Raw genomic sequence first — 27,662 nt, forward strand, 5'->3', positions numbered from 1 at the left:
CCGTTGTGTCCGTAGGCAAAGCTACAAAAAGTGCTGTAACACTTCGTTGCCTTTTAGCAAACAACAGCGTCGAGCCAACAGAGCAAGGGTCACAGACCAGTCATTGAGCATCACACGCCCCCCACATTTGCCTTCTGTAAATAAAATGCTAGCATTTACAGCTCATGTCCTCCAGATCCTAACCATCAGCCACATTTATTGTGCACCTAAGTATTCCTGCTACTTTTAGGACTAAGACTTATACATTTACATATGCCAATAATTTTTATACAAACAAACTTCTTGCAGCATCAAGGTCTGCCTTTAATATTTTCTTCTTCACATAAAGTTTATTTGAAGGGACTTTGCTAAGGGACATTTCATGTGAAACAACTGTCCAGCTCCTGTTACCAGGTATCAAGGATTGTTCCATCTATTTTGCCCACTGGAACTCTTACTGTTTGTAAATCCAACTCAGACCCTGATAATGTCACCAGATTTAGACCAGATGAGCCGTGTGGAGCAGAGCAGGTCAGTAGTAAAAAAATTTTAATCCAGTTGTGCAAATTCATGGCCCTAAGAGGAACTAGAAAGAAAATGGCTTCTGGCATAACTTCAAAAAAGCCATAAACTGTTCTACATGATGTAGCTGCCATAATCCCAGAGACCCTATCTAAATAAGTGGGGTTGGAAAACAGGCATCGTTATGGTAGTATTTACCAAAATAGCTTTTGGAAAAGGTATTTCTAACCACAAGCTAAAACATCCATTTTCCCCAACCATGTATTGCAAATCTTGAAGAACTTGTATTTCTTATTAGTCAGAATATTAACATTAGTATTAGGACGTTTGGAGTATCAACCATAATTAAACTAGCTGAAGTATTTGGATTACCTGGAAGTTAAACATTATCAGTTCTGAAATAGATTTTATCAGTAGCACTTCAATAGTATTGTAGGTATTTATCAACATCTTATACATAGAATAGGAAACACCTTGCTTTGTGGTTTGGCCTCTGGAAATCGAGTGCCAGGAAAACCAGATATGTTTTCTATATAGAGTCTGGGGACAATTGAAAAGGTAAGAAAAGAGAGGTATTCCCTCTTCTCCCAGGGTACAAGTGAATTCTCAAGTGCGTGTGCACACACACGGACCTGAAGGGACATCAATGTTTCAACATCCTTACCTAGACCAAGGGATGGTACCAAGAGGTGTGAAATGCTGCAAGAGCACTGTTATGGAAACATGTCATCTCTAGGTATGAAAAGCAAAACTATGGGAAACTGCTGGTGAATTTATATAATTCCAGAAGTGGGAACCTCTGCTGAGAACAGGGCCTATGGGCGAACGGTGCACCAAAGTCCACTTTGAATCCTACCCCAAGCTATGGAATAGCAGAGAAATGGCTGCGTGCTTTGTCACGGTAGCAGGCGCATTGTAGGCTCTGACCTTTATGGCTTACTTTACCAAATGTCATTTCCATAAAAGTTACTGCTCTTCGGAGTAGAGTTGTATGATGTTGATGGATAACCTAAAACTGTGCACTTCGTTTTTCCCTATTTCACTTTGGGCTCTGGCTTACTTATTCTGGCTATGAAATGGTTCTTCAAGGCTCACAGCAGGCTGGCAGGATCAGGCTTGTCAAAACGCACTCAAAGCTCGCAGCATGAAGCACAGTGACACTGTGCAAAAGGAAAGCAGGCTGTTTGCTGCCTTGGCTTGAGATATATGAGTAACAGGGAGAAAAGCTGGGCAGAGAAAAATACATATTTGTTCTCAGCATTATAAGAGTTTGTACCTCCTTTTTTAACTAAAGAAAGGAACTCCTGAGGACTGTCAAAACACAGAATATGAAAAACCAAGGGTTTTCATGCTTTAGGTATCTTGTGCTCTTCACAAATCCTGCTGTTATGACTCCCACCATTCCTGCAGAATGCCACTGCCCTGGTCTTCCAAGGGTGTAGGCAGGTCCAAACGGGACAAACCATCTCTGGTTATGCACATGTTTACCCCCTCTCAGGGGTTTGCGGTGCCTAAGTGTATGTGGTGCTTCACAGATGAGTATGAGAGGGAAATCTACAGCCGACAAAATGATGATTCAAACCACAGTGACACACCAAAACATGGGAGAGCAGAAGTACCGGTGCACATCGGTGGTGAAGATGTGGGAACAGTGGATTTTCAGCCTCACAGCTAACCATAAAAGAAGGGTGGAAGGCAGAATGGCTGAAATCAGAGGAAAAAAACCTTCATGGCTGATCCAAAACAAATATTTGCAGCTTCCCTGGGAAGACAGCTGTCACTGCACCCCTCTAGTAATGCCAAAACTTGGGGGAAAGCTTGACCACCTTGGGACAAGGACTTCAGGAGGCTGAAGCAGCTGAGGATAACTGCTGCCTCAGCCAAAATCATGGGGCTCACATCTCTTGGGACACTTGCAGTGTTGGACACTATTTCCCAAGGATTGATCAGATGTGTTCGAAATGTATTATGTTTGTGTGGCATATGGGGGGAAAAATATCCTCAAAGAGGTTTTAGCAAGAATCAAGCCTGTATTAAGTCATTGACATGGCAGTAGTTTGAAGCAAAGGTTTAAACAAATCTAGGTACGTGTTCAAGAAAAAGTACTGAGCATTTTCAGACATAAAGGCATCTTAAGCAATTTGTCTTATCTACTTGGCATAAAGCACACGTTTTCATTCTCCTCTCCTCATAAACCAACAAATGTACTTCTTCACCAAACAGCATATCTTACAGTATATACTAAATCTTTTTACTTTTTTGACCTTCTGAGTAGAGTATGAGGCTTTTATTTGAATTTGATTCAAAGCATCTCCAGCTTTTTACTCAAGACACCTGCATTTAATCTACAAATATTCTCAGAAGTTTTTTACACTCTGCAAGAGAAGGCTGCAGTCATGCAATTCAGATGTGATTACCAGTCTAAATCACTCACCAGGTCACATTGGCTTTGAAAGTCCACATCTATCATAGCCACTCCTGAATTGATTTCAACTTAATGATTTAAAACAACGAAGCAAGTCAGGAAAAACTAATTGTGACAAAACCATTCTGTCAACATCCCACATGTACAGAGGTCCTGAAGACACTTAGTACATGCCTACATTATTGACTGCAATATAATAGAAAAATACCCAAAGGAGACTTAAATGAGCAACATTAGATACCATTAACAGTCAAGTGATGATAACATGGGGCTCAGAGAAGGCTCATTTATCTAATGAGAAGCAGTTCTCAACATAAACATTGTTAAGAGGTAATGACAAAAACTAAGGTTTGCATGCCAAAACCCACAAGTACTTCCAGAGGTTTCCCAATATAAGTTGGCACTTAATTAACCCAATTACCCAACTTAATGTTCCAGCTCAGCAAAATACTTAAGCATATTCAGGATACTCCAATACTACCGAAGCTTACAGAAGTTGGTGGGTGGGAAAGGCTTTGATGAAGAGAGAGAAATAAAGCCAAATGCGATAGACATTATTTTCAGTTGAACTAATTTTCAGTTACAACTGGTTGAAAAAACAAGAATTTATTTCAGAAAGTTCTGAAGAAAAGTAGTATAAATTCCCATACATTAGATTACCTAAACACTGGAGACTGCTTTTTCCTTCTCCCAGTTTTCTCCCCTTCTATCTCCATTCCTCCCACCTTCACTGTCTTATTTTCCTTTCTTTCCTCTACCTTTCCAGTGGAAAAACGACAAAGTGGAAAGTGGGCGAAATTATTTTCATAAAGAAGGTGTAGAAACTTTCGAAAATCCTTTTTCAACAATTCTTCTTCTAGAGAAAATGCTATTTAACCCAAGGACATATATATATTTTAACATGACAGGCTTTTACTTCAGGCTTCTGCTAAAGCCAGGCATTAGCACCCTTCTAGCAATGAAATTACATCGAGCCTTTTAAGGCTACTTTCAAGAGATGCCATTTAACAGGATTGTACTAGACCGTCTGGAGAGAAGTTCGTTTCTCTTCTGAAGAGCCTCTAAATAAAAGACGCAATCCTGCAGGTCTCAACACGCCTGCAGAGCTCCGAGGAAGGACTGAATAAAGCTACACAAACTACAGCTGGCCAAGAAACTCTGTTTTAGCAATGACCACTGAATTATTTAATGCAAATGAGTTTCTTGAATCCCTCTTTTTCAGGCATTTGCCTTTTATACTTTGAGAGCCAGACTGTGAAAGACATGTATCTGTGTGGAGATGCTGAAGTCCAGCATATTGGCAACACAGCTAATCCGAGGCCCGCTCACGGCCTGGTTCTGTCCGGCAGCCCCAGCACAGCTGCACAGGCACTGCCGCTCCCACAGCTGGCGTCTGCTGAGCCTTACCTTAAGGCAAACCCTCCAAGCAGAGGAAGGGGCACCAGGCTTGGTTACACAGCGTGCTTCCGGACACGTATGTATGGATGTTGTACAAGTGAACATCAGACACCTGACAACGTTAGGTGAACCTGAGCGAGCCATTGCACACGGTGGTCAAAGATCAAGGTGGCTTGGGGTGTTATGGAAAGGGAATAAACCATATCAGCTGCTGAAGGCCAGATGAGAAGGGGCAGTTTTGGATCCAGCCTGGAGGAGGATGGGTCTCTTTTCACCAGTATTTCACAAATATTTCTTTTCTCCCTCCTCTGAATTTCATCCTTGGCCAATTTAGGCAATGTTAATGAAATCTGTAATCCCCTTCTTACAGGAATTGTTTATCTGAGCCCTTCAAATCAGTATAAATACAATTGGTGGAAAACACATCATGTAAAAGTTCTCTTTTTTTTGTTCTTAATGGAAAAGGCTGAAATAAATACCAATTTTGTCTCAAATTGGTTTTGAGAGGAATCTGTTTCAAAATTATTTCTAAACGGACATCATTTGACAGCATCTCTCTTTCATTCAGCTCTAATAAATAATAATGTATCCAAAAAGAAGAAAAAGTTGTATAATTCAAAATAATCATAAAGAGTCTCTACTGGGAACACAGGAGCTTTCACTATCACAGACCCCGACAAAAGCATAGCTGTGCTACTGCAAAGGTCTGAGCAGGACCCCCCACAACACTCCCAAAGCTCCCACATCTGACAGCGAGCCCATGAAGCACCAAGGCTTCTTCTTTTAAAAAATGTATTCTCCTTTTTCTTCTCTGTATTATTAGGGTGGTAGCAATGGCCAAGATAAACTGTATTGCTCTTTTGACAAAAGTATTTATTAGTGTAGCAGCATCAGATGCAATTTTCATCTTCTCAGATCTACAGATACGACAGTGGGCACAGAAAAAGGATTAGACTAGCTGATCGCTAAAAATGTGTACTGTTGCTGTTCTTGCTTAACACCACTTCAGCAAACACAGGTAACTAGTTCAGATAACGTCTGTGAAAGCCTGGCCCCAAAAGAGTCAGTGGTAAAAATCGCAACAGCCACAACTAGCCTTCCTCAGAACAGAACATTAACACCAATGAAGACTTATTGTTTTATTTATTTCAGTAAAGTTCTCTTAAAACATATTACAATATAATATTAACAGAGGCAAGTGTCTAAACAGTATTTTTAAAACAAAGTAATATTTCAAAGTAGGAAATTTCATAAAAAAGCATCACTTGAGACTAGTGTAGTTTTCACAGTGTAGTGCCATCTGCAGAGACCACAGAACAGAGGAAGTATCCACAATATTAAAATAGAGTTAACATTCTGCCCAGTTCTGCTTCATAAAAAGCATTAAAAAATTGTATAGGTAATAAAATAGATTCAGGTAAAATTTTTGAATTTGCAAAATGTTTCACAATACAAAACGACACAGGTTTTTTGTAAGCCAGATCCTTTTTCCTCTTGTATGAGCAGCATTATACAACTTTAATTATCTTCCTCATGTAACGATCATGTTTTCTACAACAACCTTGTTGCCCATTATCTGCATAACATAAATTAATAACGACCTGCCTTCCTGGATGTATTAACTTCAACTCTTTCTGTACAGCTAAAGTCTGCCAGCTTCATACCTACTCTGTTACTGTATGAATACCTCCATGGGAAATGCTCTCTGGCAGAAAGGATTGGAGAGACTGTCTCCAGCTGTTGTAACCATATTCATGAAAGCGGCATCAAAAGACACAAAAGAAAAGTTTTTAAATTAATTCCGCACTTCACAGTATTATGTTGTGCTACTAATAGAAAAAAAAAATATGAAAAAATGAATTTTAAAAAGTTCAAAAGTTGCAAATGTGATTAATAAGATATACCGTCAATTAAACATGCAATTTATTACAGCAAATGGGATAAGTGCCACAAAATTAGCATTCGTTGTATATTGTCTGATTCCTCTTGAACTTTATCTTATTTAGGATCATAGTGCACCACTTAATGCTGCATGGTATGAGGCAATATATATCACTTTCATAGATGCAAAGGCTATATACTATGTTGTTAATTAGATTATCATAAATCCACACCGATTCCAACACACTCACTCCAAATTCATGTTACTATAACCAAGGTCAGCGAGTGGCCTGAACTATTGATTCAGGCTTGCTTTTTTTTTCCGAAAGCAAGAGATGCAAAAGAGGCTCAAACGATCAGCCTTTTCTTGCTCAAAATAAGGCTAAGCTTGCTGTAAGTTGCAATTAGTACTATGTATTTAATGAGACTTTTTTTTTTTAATCATGTGAATATGTTATGACAGCTGACATTAGCAAAACAGTATTAGATGTATTATCACCACCAGGTGGGTGCAAAATACTGCATTTCTGCCATTGTGTATCTAAAAATCTACTCTGAATTTAAGGGCAATTATGGGCACTCTCCTCAGAATCCTCAGCGATTTACTACACTGATGAATCCATACTCTGAAATCTCTCTTAACCGTGATAATGCTCACTTGTACCTCCCTGGTAGTTTCTGCATCCTTTAATAATGGCGCATTTAAATGCAAGTACCACCAACATCGGCATAATACAGGATTTGAGCATCACTCGCTTCCATATTCAAGCAATTCCACTGACATCACATTCTCACTCAAATAAAGCATACTCATACAAATCATGCCATTAGATTTGCTATATGCTATATATAAAGTAAATGCTTATTATATTCAATTAACAACTGCACTTTGCTAAAGATGTATCAGATTATGTCTAACATCAGATTCTCGTATGTGCTGCACAGGTTTAAATCGAGAACAGCTCTTAAGTTGTCATTATACTGGGGACTGGCAGCCTTTAACACAACTGCATAGCGCAAAACAGCAAAAAACGGAGGTTTGTCTGTGACAAAGTGACCTTCTTAACTTCCTCTAAAACAAAACCATAAGAATATCAATTCAACACTGCGTTCCCCTGAAGCCTTACCTTAGAAATAGCCAGGTCTGCTCTCTGCAGAACTCCTGCTTCTGCAAGGAAGCAGCCCTTCATCCCTCTCCTCATAAAATCACCTCTTTGTAGAGAGGAGTTAAGTTTGAGAAGATATGATGGCCTTGATATCACCTAGATATCATTTTGCTCATTTGCCTCACTGAACAGAGGGATATGTCAGAAAAGTTGAACTCCTGTGGCATCTCATCTTTGTTCAGTCTCAGTAAACGTCCAGAGTGAAGTACCCAGAAAAAGTGCTCTGCTCCTGCGCAATGCAGCTCTTCTGTATGTAATAGGCATGATTGCTCTCATTCCAAAAGTCTTCCTCTACCACTACAAATATCCTCTGCAACAATAACAGCATTTCGCAAATGTTGAACACCTTTAATACTAGCTTTAGTCTATCCTCCCTTACATCCTTGCGAGAACGAATGAGCCTGGCTACACATAGGCAACGAGACCTCTGTCACAGGCTTCTGGCACACCAGGATGGAACTTACTGCGGTTTGCATACTGAAACTGGCTTCAGCACAACAGCCAGCGAGGTATCTTGCGATGGACTGCTTAAGACTTTGCAGTCGAAAGTAAGAAAACCTCCTGTTCTCTGTTTGGAGCTGGAGAGCAATTTTGAGTATAAACTTCAAGAAAAAAGGATGAGTGAAAGACAACTGCAAGTGTTAAGAACACAGTTATAAAGTTACAAGTAAAAATAGAACCACCAGATAAAAGTCTTGCATGTGGGTTCATGTTTCCACAGAAAATCATAGGAGACTATACAGCAAAAAAGCTGCGTGACAAACTCTAAATCAGGGGAAGAGCACAGGAAAGTGTATCTATTTCAGATATACATACTCAGGCAGGCACCTACATTAAGTTACATCGTGCATAATATTCCTTCCTTCAGTAAAGTAGATGTAAAGCAGCCTGCAAGTACCTTATTAATGTCCCTCTTCTGTAATTACATATGTGACACATACATCTGTTCTTTAGTAGGGATGGTGAAAGAAGGCTGGAAAGAGTTGAGCTATGTGACAGGGCACGCCATTAAGTCCTAACAAAAGGAATGAGAAAGGAGAGCATTTGCAGAGGAGAAAAGAGGAAATGAGAGAAAACACTCTACATAGATTAGAAAAAGAAAGAACAGTCTGATACTAGAGTTAGAAGAAGACAAAAATCACTGTCGCTGAATATATCATTTCTTTTAGAATTAACTGAGGGATTTAACAACAACAACAAAAAAAAACAAAAACAGAAAAAGCAAAACCCACTATTTAAATTAAGTACCTGTTCAGCAAAACAAGTATGTTTGTGCATGGTGTTCCTTTTTGGTGAGAAAAATATTTTCTCATTTATAAGAAACTAAATAAAAATTTGTTTAATTTCCAAAAGTCTCAATTGCAAGACATTCTTTCAATACTCATTTCTTTTCTCCTATATATTACTTTTAGAATAGAACTTCTTCCTTCTCATCCTGCAACTTTTCAGTGGCAAAAACTACAAACAGGAAAAAGCCTTCCCAAATTACTTTAATGCAGATTATTTCCCAATGAAATCAGAACAGTCACGAGTTCTAATGGTTTTGTTGAGAGCAATCATTATATTTTGTAAAACCCATATTCCATTTTTGACCCATGTCCCTTCTATAATATTAAGCATGTATACTCCAGTGTCACCACAGTATAACCTCTAGTTTGAGGCATGTTCTCTCCATTTCTAGAAAGCACAACATTTTATCAGATGTAGACAAATTAGCCTCAAAGTGCATTTAGTCTTTATATTAGCCTGCTGCAGTGAAGAAACTGAGAACAGGTGCCCATTATTTGGCTATGCTGCTATCAGTTGCAGTCCTGAAAGGTATGTATTTACCCTCACCTGCAATTTATTGTGGTTGTTAAGAGATTGCTTTATTAAAAATAAGAGAGTTTGACCTGAATTCAAAGTTCCCCTGCCTGAAGATGTTATAAGAAGTAAAATCTTGGAACACCGAAAGCTCTCTTTCTTTAAATCCTGGTCATTCAATTAAGATTATATTCAAATATTCCTAAAATTGAGAGCATTTTAGTGGGACAATCTGCTCATGTCAACACAGTGTAAGGTGTCAAATACGTACAGCATCAGAGTAGAATGGAAATGCAATTTTAAACCCCAGTTCTGTGCTGCCTTCACTGTACAGAAATTAAGATGAAATCCATAAAATAGATATAGTGGTTCCATGTTCATGAGTGATCTGATTGATCCTTCCACGCACACAGTCAAGAGAAACTGATATCAGTGTTCCGTTACGTACTTCAAAAGATGCACGGAGGGACACACTGGTCCATATGCTTCCCTCTGGCATCTGACCTCCAATCTGCTGAGCAATTGCTGTGGGTTGCATGTGATCCATGGTCAACCGGTTGAGAGTCATTTTGAGCACATTGCATGAGTGAATTAGCTTTAAGTTAAATGCAAGGCTGGCAACTCCCTTTTCAGTAAAAATGAAATACTTCTGAGCAAGCTGTCCAGAAGAAACCAGCTGTATCTGTTTCTCACTGGATGAGACCTGGGTGAAATCCAGTAATTTGTTTCTCACAGCTCCAGTAGGCAGACCTGTAACAGAAACTGTGGCTGATATGGCAGTAGAAACTGCTGAAGGGATCCAGATGAGGCTGAACATACTAATTCCAGAACTATCTCCAAAATACCGAACATTACACTGTGCGGGAGAAAGTATCTCAAAGCTAATCAGATCTCCAGCACCAACTTTTGTGGCCCCAGAAGCAGATACTGATGTGTCTCTGTAATTTACCCCAGATTTAAATACATTCATTAATTCTCTGTTGGTACCATTCCTATTGATATAAGAAATTAAGGAGAAGCCCTCCCGGACACATGTATGACCCATGGAATACAATGCTTGGTGGAACACAAATTTGACAACACCGGTTTCAGTGAACTTTATAGCTCTGCCATCATGAGACAAACTTAGCATGTAGGGGTCAGAAACAGACATTATTTTAAAGGTAGGTCGATAGCTGGTTTGGTAATGCATTGCTGTTGACATCTGTGCACTGAGTGCCACAGCACCCGTGTCATGGGACAACCAAAACAAACTGAGTGGGGTATTAAGATCATAAATATATAAGTCTTTACTTTGATTGCAGAATTGATTGGGGCTCCTCAAATACACAGAAAGAGTTTGGCTGGGCTCCACTTCAGCAGCACTGCTTAAACTAGTGCTCTGGAAATATTTTCCTTCTGGCTGTTCAATGCGAACACCGCTCAGTTCGTAGCCCTCCTCACTGCCATTTAGCTTTAAGGAAAGTTGCAAAAAATTCCTGCAGCTGTGCTTTACTGCAAAATTTAGGTCAGTCCACAACAGACCATGTTGCCTGAATACCAGGCTGTTATCTTCAACGGATAGGATTTCACAGGGAAGCTTTCCCTTTATCTTCAAGTGCAAGCCAGAGTAGACCTGAGAGATGCCAGATTTTACAGAGGGTAGAATGATGCTTGCAGCCCAAGACTCTGAGAACTTGTTTTCACTGGCTGCTGAACAAACCGTATCACTGACAGTGGAACAAGGCATGGCCACCATTCCATCTTCACATTTTAAACACGCCTGGCATTCCTGCATTTCCTTATTAAAGAAATACTCCTCTCCACACAGGCCCAAAGCTGCATCTTTCTCAGCAATTCCAAGGCATCGGAAACCACCTGTTCACAGGAAATGGACAATTTTTATTGATAAATCTAAGAACTCTATAGCTCCACATATCAAGTATTTTTGATAGCACATCTCATCATAACAAAGAAAACACAAGACAACTATGGAGTTCAATCACTATGTGCTATTTAAGGATCCTTGATAGCAAACAGAGGAAATAATAGGGGTAACTCACCTTGTCCAAGTTGAATCCAGTGGTTTAGAGTGGGAAACGAGCAAGATAGGACTGCACTGGGGCAAGTCTAACCAAACCCTGCAGTGGATGAGGTACAATGATATTGCTGGAAGGGCACTCTCTCCCTTACCCTAGGTGAAAAGCGTGGTGACTAACTGGTGCACTGAGCAGCAAACACATTTTCAACTAACGGAGACTCCCCCTGTACAAGGACAAATGTGCGCTGTCTGCCCAGCCGTGTTATGGGGTAGCACTGCCGCAGCTGTGATTGCTAAAGCAGTGCTTTTCAACCCAGGGGACATGGACCCTGAGCATTCTGCGTACAGTTTTAAAAGAACCTGCAAGCAACAAATAGGAAAAACAAAATAGTAAACAGCAGGCTTAAAATCATTATGCTGAAGTGCACACATTCAAAAGGTGGAAAACCACTGCTCTAAGACACAGGACAGCAGCAGTTATGAAAGTCCAAAGTTAAAATAAAACACTGCTGCAAGCAGTAAAGAGGATATCTAGAAGTGCCATTTGAAATTACTTTATTTGACATAAAGCAATTTTGTGCTGTTAAATGGTACACCATGACCTCAGTGGATCAAAGAATGCACACCCAAAGAGCAGGTTTTAAAAGCAGCCTGTAATTTTCTCTGGCAATTTTCCAAAAGCACCAGCAGCTGCCAACGCCTCCAGCTGTCGTGAACGGTGCCCAAAACCTTTGTGCGTGGACCCTTCTGGATCTAAATCAACACACAAGATCTGAGGCACCCTAAAGTATAACCACTTGCAGTTTGTGCCTCAAAGCTTAAACACCAATGCACTCGCTTCTGCTTTTTTACCACCGTAATCAAAATTCAATAATCATCTTTCTTACAGCTATTCTTAAATATCCTTTACTATCTGAATACTGTCTCATACATTTGCTTCATTACTCAGCTGGAAAGTTGCTACACCTGGGTTGGGAACTGCTCTGAGACTGGGACTACAAGCAGTTGACATGGGCCCCAAAAAGCTGTTTTTCTCCATTGCTAACCCCAGGGTGGAGCTGGCTGTGCAGACTGCTGATGCAGGCAGAAAAGCACACCACACGTACTGCAAACTGCAAGACAGAGCAGTATACACGCACCTGGCCCACAAGGGAGGTCAGAATATCGGCTAAAATTCACTTCTGATACTACATTACTCAGCAGAGAACACCAGACACCATGTTCATTTATACAGGCTTCATATAGTCACCCTTTTATCTCTTTGTCTATTTATGTTTCTCCACTTATGATTCTTATGATTCTCCACTAACGCTGATATGTAGTACTACACAATTTATGATGTGAGAACATTCTTTCTGAGACTAGGCATCATTTTCTCAAAAGAGCTCACTGCAGAACAGTAAGATTCTTCCATTTGAATAAAGTCAAGAGAAACTTCACACTGATCCCCCTGGAAGCGTCTGGCTTTTTTTACGAGAAACAAAAGCCAAATAAGTAAGATCCAGACAAACTTTCCTTCTGAAATCAGTTTTAACCATGGTGCAATTGCTCACGTGACACTTCTTAACCAGTTCTACTTCCCCTATCAATGCCTCCCCCATCACTGAGAAATACTGCATGAGCTGCTATTGAGTACACAAATACAGCTGGTTCGCACAGCAGAGAAGATCTGTAGTAGCGCCTAGGAATACTTATTATGCTATTTACTACTTTAAAATATTTTAGTGTATATTTGTTTTTTTACAAATATCCAGTTTTACCAATACATGTGGTGACTACTCTCCACAATTTGCTGTCTAGTCTTTTATGGGTGAAATCTGCAGCAGGAGTTCCCCCATGTGTACTTCAAATAGGTGACTTCAAAGCAGCACACAGGCTGCTTTATACTGTGGACACAGTGGCAAGAGCAGCATCCTAACCTTTGCCCAGAAGAGGTCAAGCAGCAAATGACAGTCAAACATCAGAAAGCCAGCAGGGCGGCATGCTGTGATTGCTTCCTACTTCTCTTTAGTGCCTGACAACCTCTCCCACTTCTTCCTGGCTCCTGCTCTGGGCACTGCTGCATGTAGTTTAACAGGGAGCAGCCCAGCTGTACTCAAGCTGGTTCTGTGAAACTGGGTATCTCTGCAGCACATTCACCAGCTGCTCATGGAGGCCAGGAAATTGCAAGGCAACTAGAGTAAGCCATGCATTATTTTTCTGCTGTTACTACTGATAACTGGATGATGCAAAGGTGACATTCAAGTAGATTTAGTATGGGAATCCACCTCTTTTTAAACCTTCTACGTCAAATTTGGATTATCAGAAATCAACATGGCTAATTACAAATCAGAGCTACATGTCTGGGTTCTCGTTCCACTTCCCCCTACACCCTACAGCAAGTTCTACAGTAAGGCCTCTTTAGCTTGCATGGCATTCTGGGGAGAGTGCCTTTGGTTGACTCCGCTTGGCGGGTTCACACCAAAGACAACAGTCTGACCACTCTCCCGTGATTGTCTGAGAAGGAAATGATGCACTGGACTCTATTTTCACTTATTAGGTACCTCCAACTGTCATTGCTCCTTGATGGCTAGCCTTTAATCAGATAACCTAACCACTGTCATCCCAGATAAAAGCAAGAAAAAGCAGGAGGTGAAAGTATGATGTAGAGGAAGGCGGAAAGGTGAAGAAAGAAAGGCTCCTAGTTGCATGTTTCTTTATTGTTGTTTGCTCTGTCTCCCTTCACACTGCACAGTGAACATGAGTTGCTACAGATGCAACAACCTTTGCGTGCAGCTGAGGAAACCACATACAACATCTGGAACTCATATGTCAGATCACATCCCCATCTCCCCTACACTACCCAAAACAGACATTCAGTTGCAGCCTCCCTTTGGACAAGTTAATTGCACTGGTATAAGACAATGAACTATCACGAACAGACAGGCTGAAAGTAGTAGTCCTCTCTAATAAAAAATAAAAAGAACACGCTCTCTTCCACAACAGATGGGGACGATGTTGACAGGATATTCATTCCTGATCCAGGTGACGGGAAATAGTTTGCTTTCACATCTTTACAAGCCACCGTTAAAACTGGGAGAGAAGGAATCAAGGGAAGAGTCCCTTCCTTTCAAACACATTGCTACCGCATTTCTGTGGTCTGACACACCGCCACCGTCCGTCTGTTTCTTGGCAATATTCTGCTCTCGCTTACTTTCCTCCTGCATCGTATAGACCCACTCTTGGTCTGCGTCCCCACCACCACTAAACCCACTGGATAAATTCCTCACAGCCTTCCCTCTTCCAAGCCACAGGCTAGAGCAACGCCCGACAACTACCACATTGGCTGTTCTCTGTTCCTAGGGCTGGGGCTTTCTAGGCTTCCTTCCACAAAACTACCAACTCATCCAAACCCAGTCTCTTACTAAAGAGACAAAGCCTTATACCTTTCCAATGCTGTCTCAGATTCTGTGCCCTAAGCTGTCTTGCCTGTTAACTGCTCACCACTAAGGCTGTCTAAATGTGTCTTGCCTCTTTTTTGTAAGACTGGTGGTACCTCCTCTACAGCATTTGCCACAGAAGACAACACTAAGGGCTTTCTCCAGCTTCCTGTGGTGTTTGTAGTAATACCACCCAATCCACCACAGTTCCTGCCCAGAGCAAGTAAGGACAATATAAGTGACCCCATGTCCTCTTTTAACCCTTTCCTAGGACCAATTCCATCCCACTTTTTTGTCCACCGGGGTCAGGGCAAAAATAGTACAAAATCACTAATAATCAACTGAAAAAGAGCACTTGACCCTCAGAGAGGCCACACTCTTTTTACAAGTAAGAAGTGTAGAGGAGGAAAACCACAAAAACTAATGAAGCCCTCCCTTGGTTACTTGACTGGGAGCCCTCACGTAGAGGTCACAACTGGTGAAATGCCCTGTTTGATCACAGAGTTCAAGTTTTTTTGGCTGACCAAAAATTAAACAAGTAGAAAGAAACCTAGTGCTGGATACAATCTGCTCAGTATGTCTATTAATTTTGCTCTTCTGTGTCTGACTGCCATAAGAAGTAATGAAGGAGAAGACTGTAGTGCAGAACTCCAGTCAAATCTGTTCTTAAATGTGTGAAAAATTCCCCCAAGCACCTGAAAATGATGGAAAGTGTTGATCATTACTCAGTATTTGACAATATTGTTGCTAAATAAGAGTAAGATTGATGGAGGGAGGCCTTATAAGAACCTTCATTAGATCAAATCAAATACCTGTCCTGGTGCAGCAGAAGGAAAATGACAACTATTTTTCTCCATTAGGAATAATATCTTTGATTTTGACCCCATTTGCACCAGCATAAACAAGAAGAAAGTCAGGTCATAAGTGAAAATTAAAACCAAAGCATATAAAACCCCACAAAAATAAAGTCAAAGGGACCATCCAATGCTCCTAGTGGATATTACATCCTAAAGAGTCCACTGTCCACAACTTACGTCTGTTTTTCAACCTCTTTGATTCCAGCAAGCTGAGCATGTTATTATTCATAAACACACAGGCCTGAGTACTTATCTATCTCTTTGGCCTGTTCCTGAAGTCATTCTTTAGTTATCAGAGAATATAACTTACCCGGAGTATTCAGGCATTTTATTCTCTCACCACAAATGCTTGGAGATTCAGTGCATTCATCTCTGTCCTGTAAATCACAAGAATCATATTGAAACACTTTAACACAACAACTTAAATTTGAAACAGGCACTTCTTCAGGCTCTGTGACACCCATCTGCCAGGAAAAGGCATATGTGGGAATGGAAAGCGGGCTGATCTCATAAGCATGTTGGAGCAACACAACTTGTTTTGGATTTGTCACCTGTTTTAACAAGGTATCCAAAAGGACCGTGTGGCGTCCACAAAAAGCTAGTACTTTGCAGATGATCAGCTATATGGATTGGTTGCACAACCAACGCTTGTTACAATGCATGATCTGTAAGACTGTACCACATCCCCGGGAACAATCCATCACTGATTGGTCTTAAGGACATTGTAACAACTGAGACAGTGTTAGGAAAGGCTCTTAAATGCATTTAGTCTGGGAGGAAGGTGTTAACTGAAAAACACACAATAAAGGTAAATGATAAAGTAGTATTTCCTGTCAACAAGCCCTCCTGTCACCCTACAGCAGGCAGAGGGGAAAGACTAACAGGCTACATTTGCATTTAAACACTAGCAGTAAAGAAAACTGAGACTAGCAGAGAGGGAACAGGACAGGCTCCTCCAGGTTCTCCTCTCAGTACGTTGGGCTTCGGTGACCATAAGCTTAGGCTTATAAATTCAGGCCCATGTTAAGCTAAGAATTAGGGGCAACACTTGGCAAATGAGACACTGCTTTAATATCAAGTTCCTCACGTACCTTAGGACTTCTAAATGAGAGAAAGTGACCAAAGACCCATCTTATTTTAATTACATGCCAGTTTTGTATTGCATAATAAAAATATTTTATAACAAAATGTATTAAATAATAAAAGCATCCATGGTCTATATTTTTATATGTTTGTATGTTATGTTTAAGCTGGAACTGTTTTTTACATTTTTTTTAACTGGCAACTTTTGTCTCCAAATTTAGAAGTATCTGACCTCTAGTTTTGCTTACTAAAGCTTTCCTCTGCTTTTCAGAGATGTCTAGAAGTTCCTGTAGAGTGGACTGGGATTAAATAAACAAATTTAGCATGCATTAGTATACATGTTTTTTCCCATCATGAAAAGAACAGAAGTCCTGCCAGATGTCAGGTTTGGGAAAGCGTCACACCCAACAGGCACAAACTAGTGCCCCATTTAGAGCAGTAAATGGTAAAGAGAAAACCCACAAAAAACTTCAGGCAGACTTTGAAGCGCCACAGACCCATTTGGTAAAGCACATGCTTCAAAGCAGATCTCTCCAGCTATCTAAGTAGTTATTTCCAGAACATTATCCCAGTATGTCCCACACAATACTTCATAAGCAATAACCGAAAGATACAGGACTATATTTCACCTGGCAGATCCGATCAGAGTTTGCAGAACACTCAGCCATTTGGAAAAATCCAGCAGGACACAATGTGCATTTTTCACATTGTGAAGGTGTCTTTTGGAAGTTGCAAAATTCATCACTTTCACAAAGGCCGCAGTCCAGCAAAGACTCCCCAACATTAATCACTTTTGCATCCACTTCCACTTTATGCACAGAGTACGACTTCTGGAGATGATTTCTGACCTGGTTCTGAAGTCCTTGAAGATGACTTTCAAAATAATTTTGAATATCTTCTTGCAAACTCTGAAATGACATTTGTTTCACTGTATCAAAAAGCATGCCATACTGGACTTTGACCAGATCCATTTGTTCATACATTTTCCTTTGCTGTTCAAGAATCTCCTGTTGCTGGCTAACCAATATGTGCTGCTGTTCAGCAAGTTTTTGCTGCAAATCGACAATGGTCTGCTGTTCGCTTTTCAGCATTTCAGTAAATTTCTCATGCCCTTTTGCAAGGTGCAGCTGCAGTATTAGGGCATCTTCAGATGGAACTTCATTTTCTCCTGAAATACAAATGATCGATTATCATGCAAGAAAACTAGTTTGCCAGCTTGCTGTATTATCTCTTCAAGACATTCTAATTTCAATAAGTTAATGACAAGTCTCACTAAATTCAAGCCATGATTATAAGGCCAGTTCCTTTACTATCCTTATAGCCCCTTCATGGGACCACAAGGTCTTCCATTTCATAAGCAACAACTTTTATGGTTGCAGACATTTAAAAAGTCATAATCAAGCCCCATGCTTCAGGGCATAAATTTATCATCACTTGAGTTTAATAACAGATTAATCATTCCTATGTAAGCGTTCAAATTGAGTGAAGAGTAAATGGTCAATTTTCACTATAGAGGTGATAAAATGAGGTGATAAAACTTGCTGAGAATACTAAGCTATAAGGGCAGTAAAAGTAAGGGTCAGTTGTAAAGAGCTGCAAAAGGAGTCTATGATACTGAGTAGCAGCAATAAAATGGCAAAAAAACTCAAAGGAGATAAAGGTGAAATGAAGCACCCACTGAAAATAAAAATCTAAGTCTTTTATATCCAATGTTGTGCTTGTAGATTATTATTACTACTTGGAAATGATCTTGAGCTAATATATCAAGATATAGATGCTGGGCTACAGAGCCATGTAATCATCAGTTCAGTGCCCAACAGAGGTCAAAAAGGCAAATAAAATGCTAGGACTGATTAGAAGAGGAATACATTAACAGAAGAGAACATATCAGTACGGCATTATATTCATCAAGAGTAATTTTAATACAGCACGTGGTCCTGGTTCCCCATCTCAAAAAAGGGCATAGAAGAACTCGAAAAGTTCACAAAAGGCCAGCAAGGAAAATCTAACGTATGATACTGTTACAACATGAGAAAGTAGGTAGGACTTTCCAGGCTTGGAAAAAAAAAGAAACCAAACAACTTTGCTATATGACAGGTGTCCGAAAGCAAGCGGATATGGAAACTTCACTCTTTCTTCCAACACAAGAATTAGGGGACATTAAATGAAGGCAGCAGTTTCAATATATGTTAAAAGTTCAACCAGGTCCAGAAAGTGCTGGGCCAATACACAAAATAAAATTAATCTAGGGCTAAAAGATACACAGACATCAATCGGGTTCAGGAAATCTGAGCAACAAACTGTTAGAACTGGGAAAATGTTCTAGGTAAATACCATGCCATGCTTTCCACAGTATCCGCTGCCGGACACTGCCTGAGAGAGAATCCTGAATCCAATATGGTCACTCATCTGCTCTTATGCAGCACTGAATTTTCTTCTTTTAAGTGCACAACATCAAGGATGAGACAATGAAAAAGACCATAGCTAGTTCCTGCTTACGGTTCGCAAAATATCCGTTACTTGTACCCACAGCATAAGGCATATATTAATTTTTATTTTTCCGTATTCACGTAAATATTAAGGTAGTTTGCAGGGTACTGGATTTGAGAAAGACTAGGATCGGGGAAAGGCCACACTCCCCATCCAAGCTGAAAATTCCAGATTTTGAAATACCTGGTAAATTATAACCCCAGATCTCCTTCTGTCTAACACGAACAAGTAGTTCTGTGAAGAGCAGAACCAATGTGATTTGGTTCTCTGTGGATTTGTGTCTTCCATTTGACTGGCTAAATAAGTAGCACTACCTTCACTACCACTCTTCTTCAGAATACAGAGCAACAACCAAGCTGCTTTTGTCCTACCAGCTGAAAGGATTAACAGCTAGAGGCAAACTTTCAGATGCTCATATTCCACTCTCTCCTCTCTTTAATCAGCCCTTACAAAGTCTGTACAACCTCACCTACTTTTAATACCTCTGCCCATTGTCAAATTTGCCTGAAATCAGCCCATAGACTTGACAGATACTGGGCAGCAAGACAGTTACAAGCACGCTGTGATTGTCTATCAAGATTTTTCATCAACCTGCGTAGGGTCCATTTGTGCTTGGGGCTGGAAAGACATTAACAAATTCCTTTTCGCAGAACTTTTCAAAGAAGTCCGGCTGACAACTGAGAATACAGGCAGAAGAGCACAGGTCTTTGACAAGTATTTTGGCTGTACAAGTGACAACACAGTGCAAAAGGGTTAGCCCACGTATCAGCAAGAGTCTTCAAAGCAGATGGAAAGTCTCTGAGGAAAAGGGCGGCCCTTACCTGGCCAAATAAAGCATATGCACCTAAGAAAAACAGCTGATGAAAGCTGGCATATTGAGGCTTTTGGCTACCATGTTGACTACTGTTACTTAATTGTTTCTTGGCAGAGCTCCCTGTAAGTTTTCTGAGAGGGACTTCATCCTCTTGTCCTGCATTAATATGATTTCTTACAAGCTGAGATCACACGTGAGAACAGGGCTCCATGCTAGTACGGCAATACAGTTATTGATAAAAATAATCTAAATGTAGTAAATAATGAGCATAATATTCTTCTAGTAACACAAAAACAAATTCTAAATGCATTCCCCTAGGAAACTGCTAGACAGTACTAACACCCATTGCATTTACTGTCGCATGAGATGCACACATGTCTGCCGTTATCAATAAGCAATAACTTCAAAAAGAGATGATCTTGTCTTTAAACTTGAAATGTTAACAAATCCAGGTTTGTAAGGAACAAATAGTAATGAAAGTAACAGCATCAAACTCCCCCTTTCTAGGCCTTTTGACTTGCTTTCTCAATGAAAAATTAAAAAAGAAATAATCTTCACAGAAGTGAGGAAAAGTCCAACCGCACCACTTAAAAGTCAGTCCAGGGAACTGCCTCTGGGGAACTGCGAAAGGGAATGAATCTTACAGCCAAGGATATATTACCAAACCATTTTTTTTCAAAACCAGTCTCCCTCCAGTTCTCAGTGTCTGAGATTCAGGGACCAATAACAGTAACATTTTGAACTACTCCAGCCATCACAAATTTCGAAACAGAGAGAATACAAACTCTTCTAAGACAGAGTTATTGGGCTCTTCCTGTCCTGGGAATCTGAGCTTTTCTCATACACATGAGCAAAACTATTAGAGCAAAGAAAGGCTAACTAAAGCCCTGATTCAATGAGACAAAGTAGAGCTTATTTTTAAGCACATACTTACAGAGCATTGTCTTCAATCAGTAACTGTCCGACTTCCTGGCAGTAGTAATAGCTATAATTTTAAGTACTGACTGCAGTGAGGCTTACTCACATGATGGACCACCTTTCTATTATCTCTGCCCTGAACAGCCTTACAGAACAGCTACATTCTAGTCAGTCAGTTTAGCTTTGCTCCTTTTGGCTGCCTAAAGCTCAGTTGTTGAGAATATGAGGCCTAAAAAGTCCATTGTGACTTTTTTTCCTCTCATTTTTATCCATTGTGCAGTACTATGACTAAAGTTTTACTTACCGGTACAAGAGGCCCTTCTCTGCACAGTACAGTTGGTGCTACTGGCAGTTCAAAATGCCAGACCAACAGAGAACATGATAAAGCTCTTGCACAAAAGAAAAGGTTCTACTGAAAATAAACTACATTCAACTATGCAGACGGCATATCTTGTTTTCCAAAAGAATTCTGAAGTCTAAAATAGCTCAGATGCAGAGTGCCCTAAATGTGGCCTTGTTTCTCTTCACTAGCTATATAAAGGTAAGGCACGGTGAACACGTCAGATGGGGATGCCTCTATCACAGACGTCTAAAATTATGAGAACAATTCCACTGCAAGTGATGTTCACACATTAGTAGATGCCAGCAATCTGATTTAGGTACCTTTCCATGCTGCCCAGACAAGCATCAAGCAGGTACACCCACTAGCAACACTCAGCTGCTCCCATGACCACAGATGCAATATTACTTTCCTGGCATATACATGCCACAGACAGTCATGGCAAGGTCTGTTTTGTAGACTTCTGCTCTATGCTTCCAGATCAATCCATGGTGCAAACACAGGATCACATACAAACCTCTGCGACATCTCCCTTGCATGTCTGGAAAGTACACGTAATCCTGAGGGCATGCTGCAGGGACAGGGTAGCCACTGCATGAGCAGCAGCAGCTAAATGCAGGCGGTCATCCTACTGTGAGGAAGGGCAGGTGAGACCTCGACTGGGATCGGAGAGCACCGGGCCATCTGATGGAGCCAGTCACTCCTAGTAACCACAGGAGACAGGAGCAGTGGGCTGCAGGCACTGCTCAGCCCACAGGTGCATGCACAGCATTAGAACCTACAACCTTGTTCACCAGGTTTGGCAAGTATGAGATACGGCAGCTGCACATTATTTTGCCCAAATGCAGATGTGTGCAGCTGCAGAGAAGTCTGCCTGAAAGAAAACAACAGAAAGATGGGTGTGACAGGAAAAAAGAAGGATTTAATGGCAATTAATGAGTAAGGAGAGAAACACAGAGGGATACAAAATGATAAGACAACAAAAGCAGGCCCCGTGCATTCCTTCTTTTGGGATGCCAGTCTTTCAGCGGAAGCAAGGCGTGCTCACGGTGCTGCTGAGAAATGGCAGTGACAATCCTGCAGAGGAATGGGCTCATCTGATTTGAAAAGGGAGTACAAGTCTGCACTCCAGCATCTTCACCTGGACAACAGAAGTGGTGGTTCGGCTGCAGTTGGCAGGACCTTTCTGGATAGTAGCTGTGGTGCTGCTGATACTGGCTGAAAAGACAGTGAAGATGTTTGTGTGGTCCCCACAGAAGGGCTGTGCTGGTTCTGGCAGGCAGCTGGTGGACAGTAACAGTCACCTGCCTCATGCAGATGAGCCTGCAAACACAGACACAGTCCTGGGAATCAGCTCGAGTCCCCAGTACTGGCCTGCATCTTTGAGGGCTGGTATCAGGCATGGTCTTCAGCACACATTAAAGTAGACTGCACCTCACACAAATAGGGCTACACAACAGCTTGAACAAAAGATTATTCTGCTCATCAAAACAGAGTCTTCTCCACCAGGTAAACTGGAGGGGAGGTCTCTCTTCGTGAGTGTAGAATCATTGCATATCTACTCATGCCCTGTCACAGAGCTGGTAGTCATAGGCTGGCATGAGCCACCAACCTGTGGCTCGTGAATTAATACAGGCAGAAAAATGGCCTTAGGGTCAGCTGGGCAGTGTATTCCAGCTCCCCTGCTCTCTGAGGAGAGGGTAATGGCACAGAAACACCTCGTGAGGCTGGCCTTAGAGTGACATGCTGAAATGGTAACCAGACAGAAATGTTCCCCTAAAAACAACGGAAAGACAGGAACAGTCACTGACCTGCTTCTTCTTGAATAGATGACTTTTTCTGTTTTCAGCTACAGCACCTTAGTCGTGAAATTGAAGGGCCAGAAAGCCTTGTCTCCATCTTCCACAAGGAACTAACAGTACCTTTAACCTTGATCTAAAAATGCTAGAAACGCCCAAGACGAATTCTCTGCACATGGATGCCAGAGAAACCTCCTCTTTTGGGGTGATTAACTGAGGAAGAATTAGGAGGATGAGTGAGGATGTAGAGGTGGCAGATAACTTGTCATAAACCTGTGTTCTTTCCAACCATGTGACAAGTTCCTGGAGGCTAAAATAAATGTACGATTGCCTGGGCTGAAGGCATACACCTGCACTGTCTGAAAACCGTACAGACATCACCCTGCAGTCATGCAAAAGATGAACTGTGCACAGGCAAAAAAAAAATACTGCAGTATCTTCTTTACCTGCTCATTTAAGTTACATGCCGAGCACACGGGGCAGCCCCACCTCACAAGACACTGCAAAGAGGACTGGGAGCACACGGCAGCCACTCCGAGTACAGCGGCAACTCTGTGCCCTCTGACTAACCCCAGAGACTCCCAGAGCTCAGCTAAGCCTGTCTCCAGCATATTCACGGCTACACACAAGAGATTCCCAGATTTCCCTCAGAGGGACTCTTGCTGGTCCCCACACGCTACTGACCACCATGGCCAGTTCTCCCTAAATATGGTTTTTCCTCATGAAGTTACACCTGTACTGCACATCTGTAAGACAGACTCCTGCCATACCCGCATAATGAGATTTATCCGCAAAACTTCATGGCAGGAAAGCCACCATCTCCACCATACAGACTGGGCACAGCTCTTGAGTGCGCTCTCAGTCTTCCCCAGCAGGGCTCTTTAGAAGACAAGAACTGCAGCATGCTCTTCATGATCCTTACCTGCATTTGCCCTGTCACGTTCACTGCGTGCTGTTTGAGTAGCAGCTCTCCCCAGACAACTGTAAACGCATTACCCCTAATTAGATGTCTGATTATCACATTTTGTTGTTCTGTTTGTTCTAGTAGACAAGCCATGCTGGAATTACTATACAGAACCACGCTCACTTCCAAGACCCACCACTCCAGCTGCAAACAGGGATTGAACAAGGTATTCTCTGCACTAGTGCAGGAAACCCACGGACCTGTGCTCAAAAGCAGGTCTCAGGCAAATGCAGAGAATGTTGACAGGTTGCAGACAGAGTAGAATACCAAATGCTTGCCTGTACGCTGACTTGAAGGAAACCAAAGACTGCCAACATGGCTTATTTTTTTGTTCCCAATGCCACAAACTTGGAATTTCTGCTAGATGTTGCTGAATCCACTATGGTTTTCATCCACTCCCAGGAGAGAAAGCTGCCTTGTGAAGGCCTGGGTCCAGTCTTTGGAACGGGCAAAACCTGTATATATGTCCTTTGTCCAGCCTGGACAGAAGTATGTCTACAGCAAGTCTCATCCACACCAACTGCAGCCATGATTGCTGCAGTGGGCCTGGACGCGGGCTTGTGCCAACCAGTGTCACTCACTGGCCACAAGGCAAAAGCAGTGAGGAGACAACTTCAGAGGGCGCAGTTGTCCTCATCTGAAAACTTGCCCTCAGACACAGAAGCTCATGTGTTATCACAGGTTTGCTCACTGTGTGCTTCCGCGCTGACAGTGCCTTCCACGAGATTATGCGGTTTAGTGGACGGTGCTGTACACTGCTTTCCCTCCAACAGATAGGATGCTTCTCTCTGTCACGCGAAGGAGGTGAATGCACAAACCCATGACTGCCACTGGCCGTAAGGTATAATCCATTCTTGACGTATTCAAGGACTTTGTTAAGGGAAACTTCTAATCACGCTTCTGTTTCTCCAACATTTCTCCCAGCACCAGGCCTGCAAAGAGCATAAAATTGAAAGAGTACGGTGAACTCTTCATGAAGTCTCCAAAATCCCCAGCATCTTAACTCTCTGACCCTTTTGCCTTCCCATACTCTGTTTTCCTCTGACGCAAGTCAGAGGGGACAGAGGACCTAACTCTAAGGCCTAGGAGATGAGGGGTGCATGTAACTCACCATGTTAGCTGGAAGTGCTGATGGTACTGGAGTCTGGGCAGCACACACTGATCCGGGTCTTCTATAGATAGCCAAAGAATAAGAGGATGTTTGGAGAAAGAGGGCATGCTGAGCTGGATGCTCTTTGTAAGACCTTCACAGAGCTACAGGATGTCTGCTTTCAGCACCATCCAAGACGTATAGGTCTTTTCTGTCCATGCAGAACGGCCTTTTTATTTGCCAGGGCTTGTATTACATAGAGATGATTTTGCTGAGGACAAAGAAAATGCAAATATCCAGGGTCCTCTTGCAAAAGTGAGGCATGGCAGTTACAATGATGGTACAAAGAATATGCACAGATGCAGAGAAAATGGAGGGTAACCATACTGACTTCCCTGTTCTCTGTCCACCTTTGGTCACGGTGTATACAGAGGTGCTGCAAGATATCTGGGAGCAGTAACAGGCAAGATGAAGGTAGACAGTGTCACCGCACTAGGCACTGGGGGGATTAAATCTCGCCACTAAGTGCTGGAGTCTGCTTTGGAGGAGATGTCACTTCGCTAAGCAGACGTCAGTAACGAGGCTTGGCATGCGCTCTGCCGTCTGAGGCAGCCACAGCCCTCAGATTAGCCACACGGGTGTCACAAAGTTTAGATGACCTTCTTCATGCTTTCCATAAGCTTTTAAAATCAATGTGAATAAAATAAATCACCCTTCCTCATATATTTTATATCTTTCAGACAGGGCATCAAACCATAACCCCTACTGCTTTGTGGTCATTAAAGATCTGCTGGTGCTTTTCATGTGGATAAATCTATGTATTCTAGGCAATTACACAGCACCTCCTGCTGGCCTGCAAGTAGAATCATAGAATGGTTTGGGTTGGAAGGGACCTTAAAGATCATCTGGTTCCAACCCCCTGCCATCAGCAGTGACATATTCCACTAGACCAGGCTGCTCAGAGCTTCATCCAACCTGGCCTTGAACACTGCCAGGGAGGGGGCAGCTTCTCTGGGCAACCTGTTCCAGTGTTTCATCACCCTCATGGTGAAGAATTTCTTCCTAATATCTAATCTAAATCTGCCCTCTTTTAGTTTAGAGCTGTTCCCCCTTGTCCTATCACTACACACCCTTGTGAAAAGTCCCTCTCCAGCCTTCCTGTAGGCCCCTTCAGGTACTGGAAGGCTGCTGTAAGGTCTCCCCGCAGCCTTCTCTTCTCCAGGCTGAACAGCCCCAAGTCTCTCAGCCTGTCCTCCTGGTAGAGGTACTCCAGCCCTCTGATCATCTTCGTGGCCCTCCTCTGGACCCGCTCCAACACATCCATGTCCTTCCTATGCTGGGGGCTCCAGAGCTGGACGCAGGACTCCAGGTGGGGTCTCACGAGAGAGGAGTAAAGGGGCAGAATCCCCTCCCCAAGTATGAACCATGGACATACCTGGCTTCCGGCGGGGATACTGAACTGACCACAGACCAGAGCTGTGCTCTCCCCAGCTGACAGACAAGTGCTCTGAATGATGTGCAGTATGAGAGGCTCTGCCACTTCTTGTTTTTTCCCCCATGGCTATTCAGCAAGACAGTTTGTCAGCAGCAGCAGCAAGTTTCTTACCCACGGCACCAGTCCGTTCATCCTGGGTGTGGAACGCACACACACCCCCCTGAAGCCTTGCACAAGGTTTTGACAAATTAAAAACCCCAGAAACACCAGACCGTGAAGAGAGAGACAGCTAGAGGTGTTACACGCGATTAAAAACAGTGCTAAAAAAAGTTTTTCCGTGTTTCATCTGCCGTGGGCCTCAGGCGTGCGCGCGGAGGGGAGATACAGGGGAGCAGAGCGGGGAGCCAGGGCAGCAATCCCCCCACGCGCCACGAACACCAGCGCCGGATTTCCCTCCCAACTCCCCCCAAAGGAGGGGTCCGGCGGGCCCGGGCGGGCGGCCTTGTGGCCGGGCTCCCGGCGGCGCCCGAGCCCCTGGGCCCGGCGGTCTCCCGCCAGGCGCGAGGAGACCCGGCACCCTGCGCCCGCGGCCCGTCCCGCCCTCCCGGCCCCCCCGCGGCGCCCCGCACCTGGCTTGACGTCGCAGGTGAGCTGCACCCCCGGGGCGCCGCCGCCCAGCTCGGGGCCGGCGTAGGCGAAGTCGTCCCCCGCGAACTGGGCGGCTCTGTCGCTGGCGCGCAGTAGGGCGGGCTCGGGGCAGCCCTCGGCGGCGGCGGCGGCGGCGCAGCCCGGGCCGCGGGGCCGCGGGCGCAGGCGGGCCGGCAGCCGGCACCCCAGGCCCTGGCAGTCGCGGCGGGTGCCGTTGGCGGCGCAGCCTCCGCCGGGGCAGGGCTCCGGCGCGCCCCCCCTGGCGGCGGGGTGCGGGGCGGCGGGCGGCGCCCTGCCCTGCGGCGGCCGCAGCGGCGCGGCGGCGTGGAGGAAGGAGCGGGAAGGGCGGGCGGCCCTGCCGCCGCAGCGGGCCCCGCGGCAGGGCGGCGGGGGGACCTCACCGCCGCCGGGCTCGGCGCTGCCGCCCCCCGCGCCCAGCAGCGAGAGGCAGACGCCGAGCCAGCAGCGCGCCCACCACATCCGTCTCCCCGGCATCTCCGGCCGCGCCTGCAAGAGAAGAGAGGCCGCGGCGGGTCAGGGCAGCTGCCCGCTCTCTGCGGGGCGGCCCGACCCGCCGCGCCTTCCTCCCGGCCCGGGGCGCGCAGACCCGC

General features: G+C 43.3%; 1 protein-coding gene across 1 annotated transcript; it reads right to left on the reverse strand.

The window, feature by feature from the left end:
• Positions 1-5,522: 5,522 nt before the first annotated feature.
• LOC142361190 (uncharacterized) lies at positions 5,523-27,079 on the reverse strand. Its single transcript, XM_075419561.1, has 4 exons — positions 27,033-27,079; positions 17,183-17,721; positions 15,781-15,847; positions 5,523-11,031 (listed from the first exon to the last, which is right to left on the reverse strand). Exons 2-4 carry the CDS (start codon positions 17,642-17,644, stop codon positions 9,512-9,514), a joined length of 2,049 nt encoding a protein of 682 aa, XP_075275676.1. The 5' UTR covers positions 17,645-17,721; positions 27,033-27,079; the 3' UTR covers positions 5,523-9,511.
• Positions 27,080-27,662: the final 583 nt, after the last annotated feature.

The sequence above is a fragment of the Opisthocomus hoazin genome, chromosome 4 (genome assembly GCF_030867145.1).
Source record: "Opisthocomus hoazin isolate bOpiHoa1 chromosome 4, bOpiHoa1.hap1, whole genome shotgun sequence".
NCBI lineage: Eukaryota > Metazoa > Chordata > Aves > Opisthocomiformes > Opisthocomidae > Opisthocomus > Opisthocomus hoazin.